The sequence below is a fragment of the Antechinus flavipes genome, chromosome 3 (genome assembly GCF_016432865.1).
Source record: "Antechinus flavipes isolate AdamAnt ecotype Samford, QLD, Australia chromosome 3, AdamAnt_v2, whole genome shotgun sequence".
Classification (NCBI taxonomy): Eukaryota; Metazoa; Chordata; class Mammalia; order Dasyuromorphia; family Dasyuridae; genus Antechinus; species Antechinus flavipes.
In genome coordinates this window covers 421,865,670-421,878,821 of record NC_067400.1, presented here as the reverse complement: position 1 = coordinate 421,878,821, position 13,152 = coordinate 421,865,670, and the positions used below count along the sequence as shown (strand labels likewise).

Sequence of the window (13,152 nt, the reverse complement as noted above, 5' to 3'; positions counted from 1 at the left end):
AAAGTTTTCTACATTAGAATTAATTTTGTTACACTACCTCTGCCTTTTTGCTTCTGGAAAAATATTCAGCAATCTAAAATTTTAGTACATATGCAGTTGTATCTAGTAAGGAGTTGTTCCTTAATCACAAAATTTCATTCTTTTAATTAGGGTTTTCATTAGAGATTTGCTAGTTAGACACCAATTAAATCCAAATGTATTTAAGATGTCAAGTCTGCCAAGATAACTTTAGCAACATTTAGAATTTTTAGTAATAAGTCTCAAAAATCTTAAGGTAAAACAATAACTGAACAATCACGAAGGAAATCTTTTTTTTCTTCTTCAAAAGGTTTTGCAGGTGCTACAGGAACGTCAGAACAAGTGGATTCTTCAGATGAGGTAAGGCTTTAAAGTTGTCCTTTCCTTTTTCCAATGGAATTGTGAATTTTAGGGTTGGAAAGAGATTGGATAAAAGGAAGGATTGGAGCCCCCCCCCAACCATTTACTTATTGTTTAGACATAAAAAAATGTTAATACTATGGACTAAATGTGTCCTTCATGTTTTCCCTTCCACAAGAGCTGTTTGTTAAACATTAACCAGCCCACTCCTGCTTAAGATAATGGACTCTAAGCCCCTTGTAACTTCATAGATGAAGTAACTGAAGCCTGGAGAAGTTAAGTGGCTTGTTTATTATATAGCCAGTTAGGGGTAATAACAGGACTAGGGTTTTGACCTTAAGGTTCTGTTCATTTTGTCACACTCTTCTTTTCTAAAAGAGATTGATCTTTACCTGTCTTTTCAAAAATGACTTCCTCATTTCCTTTTCTCCTTAATCCCTTACCTCTTAAATTTGTCATTCTAATTTATAATTATCTGGCCTTAGGTCATCTCTTTCTACCCTTACTCTTCTGGAATCTCTGTTATCAGGCAAAAGGTTTACTGGCTTATTGTCTTTAAAAAAAAGTATATATATTCACGAGTTTATTCTGGTAATGTTCTTATGTGAAGAAAATTTAGTTTTTTTTTTAATATAATGACTATGAGAAAAACTTGGCAAATAGTATATGCTTATTAAATGTTTTTGATTGACTATGTAGTAGTGAGATTTTGTGCATCTTGTCATTAACCTTATTATTTTAGAATCATATTTCCTATATCAGGAATTAGAAAATTTTAAAATAGTAAACAGTAACATGTTGAAATAATCTCATAATCCTACAACAATTGTTAGTAAAAGGAACCTGTAAGTAAGAATAGCTTGTGATGCTAATTTATTCTACTTGTATTAAATTTATGAAACAAAAAATTACTGAAACACAAATATTTCTCTTAAAATTTAAGAGATCAATTTAACATAATTTTAATTCATATTTGGTATTTTACTATGGATTAAGTTTAAAATAATTTTAAAATGTGGAATTAAAAAAATTGATATCTTAATTTTATATTAATACTTTCTATAATGTTAAAAGATACACTCTTACAGAAAGGGCTGATTTTTGTTTGTGAAATTTAACTTAGAGACTTTGGAGACTTAATTTAGTAAATCTTTTAAGGTATTTCATGTTTTAAAATTTTAGAGGTATCCCTTTTAAATAAAAGTGCTTCACTCCAGCATGACATATTAGAGCCTTATTTTGGATGAACTGTTCTTTTTTTTTTTTATTTCTGTGGTTTTGGGGATTTTCTTTTTCATCATACAAATAAGCTATTAAAAGGTTAATTTTTTTTTCTACTTATAGCTATTTTGTTTTAAAATGGGATTGTTTGACCATATATTCAAAAAAAGACTAAGAAATTCTCTTGCTCAGCAAACATATATTTCAAAGAGATCAGTGATAAAAAAAAAAAAGTCCTATATACATTACAATATTTATATGTTGGCAGTTCCTGTAGAAATAAAGAACTGCAAACTAAACCTGTGCTCGTCAATTGGGAAATGATTTAAATAAGTTAGTTGTGGCATATTATGGGATGAATATTATTGAACTGTAAGAAACAATGGCTTTGATGAATAAAAAAAAGTTCTGGAAGGTTTATATGAACTAATGTGAAAAAAAGAAAGCAGAAGTAGGAAAGCAATGTACACAATGACTAAAGCAATGTAAATGGAAAAATCATTATCAGCAAAACAATTGAAACTGAATGGTATGAAATTTTAACAGTCAAGCTGGACTCAAAGAAAAGATGTAAAAAGAAAATTTTCCCTGATTCTTTGTGGGGAGGTCTATGATCTATGAGTATCGAACAGTGTTGTAATGTCAGACATTTTTGATGTGTTGGTTAGTTTTGATGAACTTTCTCTCTTCCCCCCTCCCCCCCCCCACCACCACACACCACACACCACACACCACACACCACACACCACACACCTTTTTTATCCTTTACAATAAGGAATGGCTCTCTGGGAAGGACTGTGGAAGGCATGTATTGGGAAACGAAGATACTGAATAAATAAAAGATACCAATAAAAATTTGTCCCCCAAAATGGGGAAAAGAAAAAGAAATGTTTTGTTTCCATGATTGAAGACCAGATCTTAAAATATTCTAATCACAGATGGCAAAGTCTGTGTGATTACTCAAAATAGACATTCTAAAATTTCTCATTTTCTTTTTTAAGGATTTTTTTGGGGAGAGATGAAAAGAAAAATGAGAATTTCAGCTGTCACAAGAGTGACAGTATAGAATCCAATTCTGATAAGACTTGAAGCAGATTTGTTAGATGTGGCTATGGAATAATTTCTTTTTTGTTGAACCTGTATAAGCTAAAAGAAACTCTTTTGTTGTTTGTTGTTGATTTGAGGAGAGTTTTAATAGGAAACTTAACAATTTCAGTAATGGTTTAGAATATTGGTGTATTAAAAATTTTATAGTTACCACAGAGTTATGGGAAAGAATTATAGTGTTCATGCTGTCTATGTTAATGACTGACATTGTAGTTCTGCAGGTTTGCTAGAAGGACCATATTATTTTGATTAGTCTCTCTCTTTTTTAAAAAACAATCTTAGTAGACACTCAGATTTATTTTTATAGATGAAACTTCTTGTAATGTGAAAAGTGAGTTTTTGATATTTTTACTTTCTTCTTTCCTCTGGGTGAAGCAGTTACTTTCATTTAATTGTTTTGTATGCTTCTGTAAATCTCATGGACTTGAGTTTGTGGCTTTTCAATCCCAGTAGAGTTTTTTGTTGACTTCACCACATCACGGGAGAAACTGATCTTATCCCTTGGAGGTTAATGGCAACCTTTCTCCTGAGAATTTTCAAAGCTAGAAGTACAGTTTAGGTGGTAATAGTGATGATGAAGTATTATCTCTTATTCAGTTTTCTTATTCTGTTGTCTTTTCTATGCCTCAGTTCATATTGCCAAATGTCCTTATTGGACTTCTATCCTCTGTATCTTATATTATTCTTGGTATTTCCTTTATCCCTTTTTTGATTCTCCTTTATCTTCATCAGCACTAAACATCTTTTACATGATTACTAATTACTTCAGTTACATGTTTATGTGAAGAACAATGTATAATATTTTTTGATAATAACAGTATTTTAAACTGATAACTGTACCTTTGACCTCATATGACTGATATCACTCATCATTACATATATAACTGTGTCTACAAAGACCAACTGTGATAGACCTTAACAGGGATTTTTAACCTTTATTGATGTCATCAACTCTTTTGTCATTTTGGTAAAGACTTAAAATCCCTTCTTTGAATAATGTTTTAAAATGCATAAAGGGAAAATGGATAGGCTTACAAAGGAAACAAGTCTTATTGAAATACATTTTTCAAAGTATTTTTTTTAAATTCATGACTCAGATAAAGAAGCTTTGTTGCATAGTTTACATTTAGAATGTATGTGGAAAACTGATTAAATATGAAATGCATAATATCAGGCATTTTATACTTTGAATGAAATTTTAAATTATATTTTAACATTTTAATCTTAAGTTTTCTTGTTGTCTTTTGTTTTAATGACACATTGATTACTAATTTGTGATGACCGCGTATTTAAAATCAGCTGAAGTCAGGACTTCAGGTTAAGGGAAAAATCTTCAATCTTTATTGAAGTGAAGAGGTGAAGAAGGATTGCGATAGCAATATGGGCAAACAGGAAGCCAGCTAGCAGAGAGGGATTGAAGGTGAAGGGTGGTCACGATAGCAATACGAGCAGCTGTGTCAAGACGCCAGCCAGCAAAAAAAAAAAAAAAAAGATGCCAGCCAGCAGTCTCTCTTTCCACTTCCCTTTTCACTCCCCTGCCTCCACCCACCAAAAACGTCATTTCCTATACAACACATCAGGACTTGCACAAAGAGTGGGTGGGGGCCATTCTTTCTCCAAGCATATATATTAATAAAGTATGGTCCAATTACTATTTAGCCTCATGTGCTCGGGACCTCAGTGCATCAACTTGAGCCTCTGCCCATTACACTAATTGACCTCTCTACCCCATTGAATAGTTCCTCCTAACAAAAAACAAGCAAAACCAACTACTAGAGCAACTGTATCCAACCATGTATCTCTTTTCACATGTGTGTTCTCTATCTTTGCTGAGAAGAGAAAAAAGATGTTTCTTTATCACTTCTTATGAACTAAATTGTTTATTAAAATTTTTTGTGTCCAACTTTTTTAGTGTTACTTTTTCCATTATTATAGTCAATATATATATACTCTGAGTTCTGCTTTCTTCACTTTATACTTTAACTTCATACAACTGTTCAGTTTTTTCTGAATTTCTCATATTTGTCCTTATTACATAGTAATATTTTATTAGATTCATAAGCCACTTTGTCTTCACCTTTTCACCATTTATTTATTGTTACTCTATGAGTATATATATTTTTCTATCACAAAAAGTATTTTTATGAATATTTTGAGGGTTTTTTTTTTTTTTTTTGAGGATATATAGCCAGTAGTGGGAGTGCTGTGTGTGAATACTTTAGTGACTGTTTGCACTATTCCAAGTTGATTTTTGGAATGGTTAGATAAGATCTCAGCTGTGTCAATAGTATATCAGTTTTCCAGTCTTCCCACAGACCCTCTAGCAGTGAAGATTTCTATTTTTTGTCATCTTTTACATATTTCTAATGACAAATTTGAAGCAGCCTTTTCTATTGTTGGTAATTTGCTCTTCCAAAAACTTTTCATTTCCTATGAGCATTCAGAGCTCTCTTTCAGCTCTAGAACTATAATCTTACTGTTTTGTTTTGAAATGGCTTTTGGTTGCATGCCTTTTAAAAAAAAATCATTTCCTCATATATTTTGGATACCAGCTAGTTTTTTTATGGATTGATTTTTGATTTCTTTGGTAGAGGGAACTAACTACCAGGAAGGAAAATTCGATACTTTATATGCAACTGTTAATCTTGGAGAGCTCCTAGGCAACAATGATTTGACCTAATTACACAACTAGACTTTTATCAGAACTAATTATATTCCTAGTTGACTCCTTTTTTAAAATCTACATTACTTTTATTTGTTAAAAAGCTTTCAGATGTTACAATATGGAAACTATTGTTTTTCTCATACATATTTATTCTTATTCTTTGTTTAGTTAAGAATTCTTTCCTAAACATAGTTGTGACAAGTACCTCCTTCCATTTTTCTTTGATATAACCTTTCATATTTAGGCCTAATATCAATTTGAATACCTTATTATGGAATATAACTTAAGAGGCTGATTCATATCTTTATCTGTTTCAGATAAGGCAGACTGTCTTTCAGTTTCCCCAGCATTTCTTGTTAAATGCAATCTTTCCCTTGGTAGTTTGTGTTCTTAGAGTTATTGAATATCGGACTTCTGTGTTCACTTACTTTGGGGTCTTGTTTACCTAATCTGTCCCACGGATATATTTTTCAATTTTTAAAGTAGTGTTAAGTGCTTTGTAATATAATTCGAAATATAATAATGCTCCCCTCTTAATTTCTGCTTTCAAAAATATATTTCCTTTAAGATTTTAAACTTTTGGTTTTTTGAGCAACCTACTTGGAAGTTTGATTGGTATAGCATTGAATCTGTATTTTTTTTTTTTTTATGTTGTCATGCCAAGAATAGGGAATTTCTCTCTCTTCCTTTATTTCTGTTAAAAGCTGTTTTACCTATATTTATAGAAAGTCTGAATATGTCTTTATTGATGAGTTCCAAGTTATATTAAATGTAATTTCTATCATCTCTTATTTTTTGTTAGTTTTCTCTAGAAATGCTTATTATTTTGGGAGGCATATTTTATATCCTATTATTTTGAGTAGTTACTTGATGAATTTGTTCATTTATTTTTGTGATATCTTATATTCTTTATAGATCATTTTGAAATTCTTTTGAATTTGGCTATTAATAAGTAGATGAATCCAGGATATGAATACATGATACAGTTCTGATTTTGTTATTCAGTGTAATCCATCTATGACTTCTTAGATAAGTCCTAGTTTCCTGAAATATAAGATGTTAAATGACAGTTATTTAAATGTTTAAGTCAAGAGTTGAATCTGGGTTCCTGACTTTTGAGCTAAGTACTCTATTCACTGTTAAACTTTTCCTGTTATATTATTGATTAAACATATTCCTACCTCAAAGTAAAAGAGGTTAGAATTTGAATTGTATTAGTGGTTTAAGAACATTAAGTATAATTAGTGATCTTGGAATAGATTAGAGAAGTGTCTTTAGAAATGCATTTTTAAAATAACATTAAAATATGATCTATATTGGTTACACCTTTTCCCCCCTCCTAAACTACATTATTTAAATGCTAAAAATACTGAAGTAAACCTAGATTTGCCTTGGATAGCCTAAACATGACTAGTATAAGGGCTTTTCAGTCCTCTTAGCTCTCCTAAGACGTTATTTTGGGTATATTGTTGGATGAGCTTCAGGCTCAGAGGAATGAAAGAAAAGAGAAATATTCAGTGTCATTGTGATTCTATACCACTTGAAACAGATTTGGCATAAGTTAACTAAGTCTTTTTATTATTATTTTTTCCATTTATCAAGGTAGAAATAGTCTTGCCTGGTCACTAATTGCTATTTTTTGCCCTTACTTATCATAGAATTTCTTTAAAAAAATATGATTCATTTTTAAAGTTCCTACTATCTTTTTTAGTGGCATTCTAAACCATTAACTCTTTAAAAAATTTTTATCGAGTGGTATTTATTGAAAAGTCATAACAAGAACCAAAGTTACAAAAGTTTATCTTCCTACCCTCCTCTGCAAATCTGTTTGGAGGGAGAAAGGATTCTACCTTAAAATACTTGCTATATAATATACACCCCATTTGATTTGCTTCTTTGAATTGGCACAGCCAATAAATAAGTCATTGTTATTCCTTCTTGGCTGCTTCTAATCCACTACTCTTTTGGGTCAAGCAGTTCATTAGAGACTTGTTGCTCTGTATGTTTAACTATAAAAATCTATCATGGGCTCCTGCCCTTAGGTGGTAGCTGCTCTTACTGATCTTTTGAAAACTGTAGTTAATGCCCAATATACTTCACCTCAGAGCAGGAAAGAACAAAAATAGAGGTAAAGAACAGGCCCATAATCACAGGCCATGTGTTGGCCTGGGTGAGGAGCCTTTAGTTCTCTCTCTAACTAGTAATTTATAAAAGCATTTCTTCCTTATTTGAAATAACTAGGCAGCAAAGGCTGGATGGGAGGGGTGAGTTACCCTAGTGGAAGTTTTTTTTTTCTTCAAATTCTTGTTCTTCAGTGAACCACAAAGGTTCACTACAAAGTGAAAATTGAGGTCTGTCCTTTTTCTTAGCAAAAAAAAAAATCTTTGGCACATCCTTGTGTTCTCTACTCGGGAACACAAACTCTTGGTCAATTTTGATGAGTCCAGGTTGTGATTTATTCCTTTAATCTTACTGTTTGTTTTTTGTAGGTCTCTTCAGTTTTGTTTTCAAGTAATACAAGAACTGTTCATTGAATTGTAAAGCATAGTCATAATAAAAGTGCCATCTATATAAAAAAGATACTTTCATTCTCCAAGAAATTAGAGGGTATTATAGCTTTAGAAAAGCAATTTCATTTGAAGATACACTCAACATCATGTGTAAGTTTTTTTCAGATAAGGCAGAGCTTTGTGGTTTTAATTATATTTTTCTCCTAGCTATTATATTCCTTCCCCTTTCCCTCCTTTCCTCCTCCCTCCTACCCCCCTTCTTCCCCCCCCCCCCCCCCCCCACTCCAGTTGGGACTTTTAACACTAAGGTTGATGAGCCTTTTCTTTTGAGTTTGAAGATATTTGATTCTACAATCTCTGTCTTTGAAAAGCATATTTAAGAAAAAAAACCTTTTTTTAATAATTTGAAGATGATTGAAAGATGAGAATGTTAACAGATGATTTTGTGGTTGAGATGTTCTATTGTGGAAACATAATGAAAATATGTATTGTTGAACCTTTTGATTATTACATGTAAAGTTTGACGGAATGGTGGTTGTCAGGAACAAAATTGACTAGAAGTTTAGTAATCTTATATAACATTTGTAGACAGGTTAATGGATTTTGCTTATCTTTTTGTATTTAATATTTGAGTATTTTCTGGTGGAATTATCCAAAGTCACAAGTAATGAGCATCAGAAGTAGGATTTGAACCTATTTCCCTTGATGACTCTTAAACCAGGGCTAGTGTTCTTTGTAAATAGAAAGATGGGTTATTCCAAATAGTCTTTTTTTATTATTAAAAGAGAGAGCATGATGCAAAGGAAAGGAGACTGAATTGAGAGTCAGGACCTTGGTTTGAATAGTGACTACCATTTACTTGTGTGACTTTGAACGAATTGCTTAATCTTTTAGGGCCTTACTTTCCTCATCTGTAAAATGAGAAAGTTGAATTAGGTGTCCTCTGAGGATCCTTTCACTTATAAATTTATGATCCTATGTATAATTTTTAAACGTAAAATTTTTTTTGAATTTTATTTTATTTTATTTTTTTAATAACTTTTTATTGATAGAACTCATGCCAGGGTAATTTTTTACAACATTATCCCTTGCATTCACTTCTGTTCCGATTTTTCCCCTCCCCCAGATGGCAAGCAATCCTTTACATGTTGAATAGGTTACAGTATATCCTGGATACAATATATGTGTGCAGAACCGAACAGTTTTCTTGTTGCACAGGGAGAATTGAATTCAGAAGGTATAAATAATCCGGGAAGAAAATGCAAGCAGTTTATATTCATTTCCCAGTGTTCTTTCTTTGGGTGTAGCTGCTTCTGCCCCTCTTTGATCAATTGAAACTGAATTAGCTCTCTTTATCAATCGTAAAAATTTTTTTTTTGTCAGTATGGTATTAGTGGGCAGGCTATAGAATTTGGAGTCAGAACTGACTTCAGCTTTTGATTCTGACACCAGTTGGATGGTTAGATGAGATACTTGAGCTTCATTTATAATATTGGGACAATGATAGTTTTGCTTTCTTTCTCATAGGGTTATTATGAGGTAAGTGCTTTTTTTCACCATCACATGCCTTATAAATGTAAGTTGATATTTTTCTTGGGAAAGTAGGTGATGAAAGTATATAGAATTCTGGATTTAGAATTAGAAAGCTGTGAGTTCAAACTGGTCACAAATATTTAGTAATTCCTTTGGTGAGTCACTTCAACTCTATTTGCCTCAATTTCTTTCTCTGTAAAATAGAGATAAAAACAGGACCTATTTCTCAGGGTCATTGTGAAGATCAAATAAAGTAATATTTGTAAAAGCACTTAGGGTGGTGCCTAGCACATAATAGGCTCTATATAAATGCTAGATATTGTTATATTAACAGCTAAATTTGATGATTTCTTTGTTATTTATATTTCTGTCCCTTTCTGTGCTTTGTACATAATAGATACTTCATATATCTTTGTTGAAACAATAGATAAATATTGGGGGAGATTTAGGTTGTAATGGATTTATGGATTTTTGTAAATATTTCAAAAGCTCTTCATTTGTTGGCTCATTGGAAAATAAAATGTTACCAAGACATGAACATTTTTTTTTTAAATAAGCAAGTTTGGTGCTCTTTCCTTATCTTACATATTTTAAGAAATAATCTGAGATTTGGGCAAAGTGCAGAATTAGAAAAGACACAGGGAGAAACAGAAGCACGAAGAGAAAGGGACTTAAGGGAATTTCTTTCCTTGAAACTCTTTAAAAAATTATATTGTATAATACAATAGAGAAGATCTGTATACTGTATTGCAGTTACCTCTTTTCCAACCTGTAGGATTGTTTATTATAAGATATTTGTAACAAGAATTTTGTTTTTAATTGAGAAGGTTGAAAGGAGAGAAGGATTAGTATTAGGAGTGCCTAAAAAAAAAGTGTTAGGATTGCCTAAAAAAAAGTTGTAAGGATTAAAAGAGAAGAGGGTCATTTGAGCATTTAAAAAAATGTACAAGCTTCATCCCCACCCTGTGTCTAGTACTGGTGGCTTCCAGACCTTAACTTAGAGACACCAAAGAGGACCTGGAAGGTCAGCAGAAAAAGTTTCTGGAACTAGGGTGGGAGCCCAGTATGTAATCCCAGCGTTGGCCTTGCCAGAGCAGCCCAGGCCCTAGACCTAGCCCAAAACTCAGTCTGGGTCAGACACTAGTCAGCAAGCCAGAAGGCTTCTGGACTTCTCTGCTGGGGACACCAGGAAGAACTTGGAAGATTAGCTGAGAAGATCTGTATCAGTGGATTGGGAGTGTACTATGCAATCCCAGCACTGGCTGTACTAGCACAGCCTCTGGCCCTAACACCACCAGCCCCAGCATCAGCAAAGCAGGACTCTACTGCTTTAGTTTAGCATTCTAAATCTTACAACTACAGTGGGGCTTGGGATACTCCTAATAGCTCCAGGACAGAAAAGAGTGCTTGTAGTCATGTTCCTAGAAGGATCTCTGAAAACAGCTGCACAAAACCCTGTGAAGCTTGGGACATTGTATGTAGCCTCTTCCCTGGAAATAGAGCCTTCCTTTTAACAAAGAGTTAAAAGCCAAGCAATAGGCTAAGAAAAGGAGCAGAAAACAAAAAAAGGTTCTGATCATTGAAAGTTATGATAATGTCAAGGAAGATCGAAACACACACTCAGAAGATGGTAACAAAGTCAAAACTCCTTATCCAAAGCCTCCAAGAAAAACAAGAATTGGACTCAGGCCATGGAAGAGCTCAGAAGGGACTTTGAAAATGAAGTAACAAAGATAGAGGAAAAATTAGGAAAAGAATTGAGAGTGATGCAAAAGGAAATACAAAAAAAAACTAATGAGGAGAAAAATGACTTAAAAAGCAAAATTGGCCAGTTGGGGAAGGAGATATAAAAACTCACTGAGGAAAATAATTCCTTAAAAAATAGAATTGAGCAAAATGGAAGCCAATGACTTAATAAGAAATCAAGATACAATAAAACAAAACCAAAAAATATATAAAAATAGAAAAAATATGAAATCTCATTGGAAAAACAACTGATCTGGAAAATAAATCCTGGAGAGACAATTTAAAAGTCAATGATTATCTACCTGAAAATAATGATCCAAAAAAAAAAAAAAAAAAAAAAAAGCCTGGACATCATCTTTCAAGAAAAAAATGCACAGAGAGCAAAGACTGAAGAATAGAAACAGAAGCAGGACAATTTTGAAAGTTACATTTTGAATTTATTATTTATTGAAAGGAAAAGCAAGCTTTAACATAACTGAAACTTGTAGTTCTTTATTTCTATTCTACTTTGTATGTGAAAATGCTCATTGTAGTTGGCATTGCTAAATTCAGATTAAAAAAATTTATTGCAAGAGATGCTGTTTAACCAGAAATAGAATAGGTTATGTTCAAATTATGATTGTGTGTGTGTGTGTGTGTGTGTGTGTGTGTGTGTGTGTGTGTGTGTTTTGAGAGAGATTTAGTGACTTGCCCAGAATCACACAGCCAGTATGGTTTAAGTGTCTAAAGCCAAATTTGAATCTCAGGACCTCTGACTTGGGCCTATGTTCTATCTACTGCTTCATCTTAACTACTTCTATGTAATCTTGTTTCAGATTAAAATAAGAGGACTGGGAAGAACAGGGGAAGATCTCCTTCTCCTCTTCCTTCGTTCTCCTTGTCCCCCTGCTCCTTCTCTTCCTCCTCCTCACCTCAGCCTGTGCTGGCTTCCCACCCTGGATCTTACTTTGGCTTTCTTGTCATCAGGCTTTCTGGAGAATACAAACTTTCAGCCTCTCTATTTGTACCTCTCATATAGAAACTACAATTAAGTCAGTATTATCATTGCTTCTAGAAGGAAAGTGTCAATCTATAACAGACTATCCTGTTCTACTCCTATAAGATGACTTCTCTGACCTAAATACATTTTGGGAGGGCTATTCTCTCATTATATGTGGTGTTCTCTTCCTGTTCTACTCCTCTTCACTGGAATTAAAGTTTCTCTTAGGAAGGCTTTCATTTGTATTTGTATTTCTAGCACTTAACTATGTGTTTTATTCTTTGAAAGTTCTTCATAAATGTTTTTTCATTCATCAGGGATTAATATTTTGTAGGCTGTGTTTTCTTAATTTATGCATATAGCTTGAAATAGTTAACAAGTGAAGTACTTTTCTACTTTGAAATTCTGTGATTCTCTGAAATTATTGAAAGGAAAAGGCATCCTGAAGAAACTATTCATTAATTTGATGAAACATTAACTGTTTTTCTGTTTGCATTTTTTTCTGTTTCTATTTTCTCTTAGTACTGAGTTTGATTTGAACAGGTGTGCCTATGACTTTGTATTTAATTTCATTCTTATGAGTAGCTGCACACACTTTTTTTGGCCTGCTTTTTCTGGTGCAACAGAATGTTATGCACTCAGCAGTGCTATTTATAAACATTCTTCAGAGTACTTCTTGTTTCTTTTTCTGTATAGTCAATGTAAAATAAGAGCAGTAGAAATTATTGCATGGAGTTAAACAGAAAATAATTTAATAATGTAGCATTAGTTTCATGGAAAGAGCATGATGTTTTCAAACCATTTACTAAAAAATAATTAATTAAATTAAAAAAGGAAAATGCCTTCAAAATAGTATGAAAGGTTTAATTAGAAAATTATAGAAAATGCATGTTAAAAGATATTTTTCAGGGATGGGAATCTTTAATAGTATAAGTAACATTTATTCATTTACTTTTTAAGTTTATTGTTGGGGGACAGGGGTGCAAAGAATCCTTAAAATGTATTGGAGTTCT

At 32.5% G+C, this 13,152-nt stretch overlaps 1 protein-coding gene across 1 annotated transcript in view; it reads left to right on the top strand.

The window, feature by feature from the left end:
- UBR3 (ubiquitin protein ligase E3 component n-recognin 3) overlaps positions 1 to 13,152 on the top strand; it is a 266,439-nt gene that overhangs the window by 49,789 nt on the left and 203,498 nt on the right. Inside the window, exon 5 of the mRNA XM_051986192.1 lies at positions 329 to 378. Coding sequence (XP_051842152.1) covers positions 329 to 378 — 50 coding nt within the window. The remainder of the gene's footprint in view (positions 1 to 328; positions 379 to 13,152) is intronic.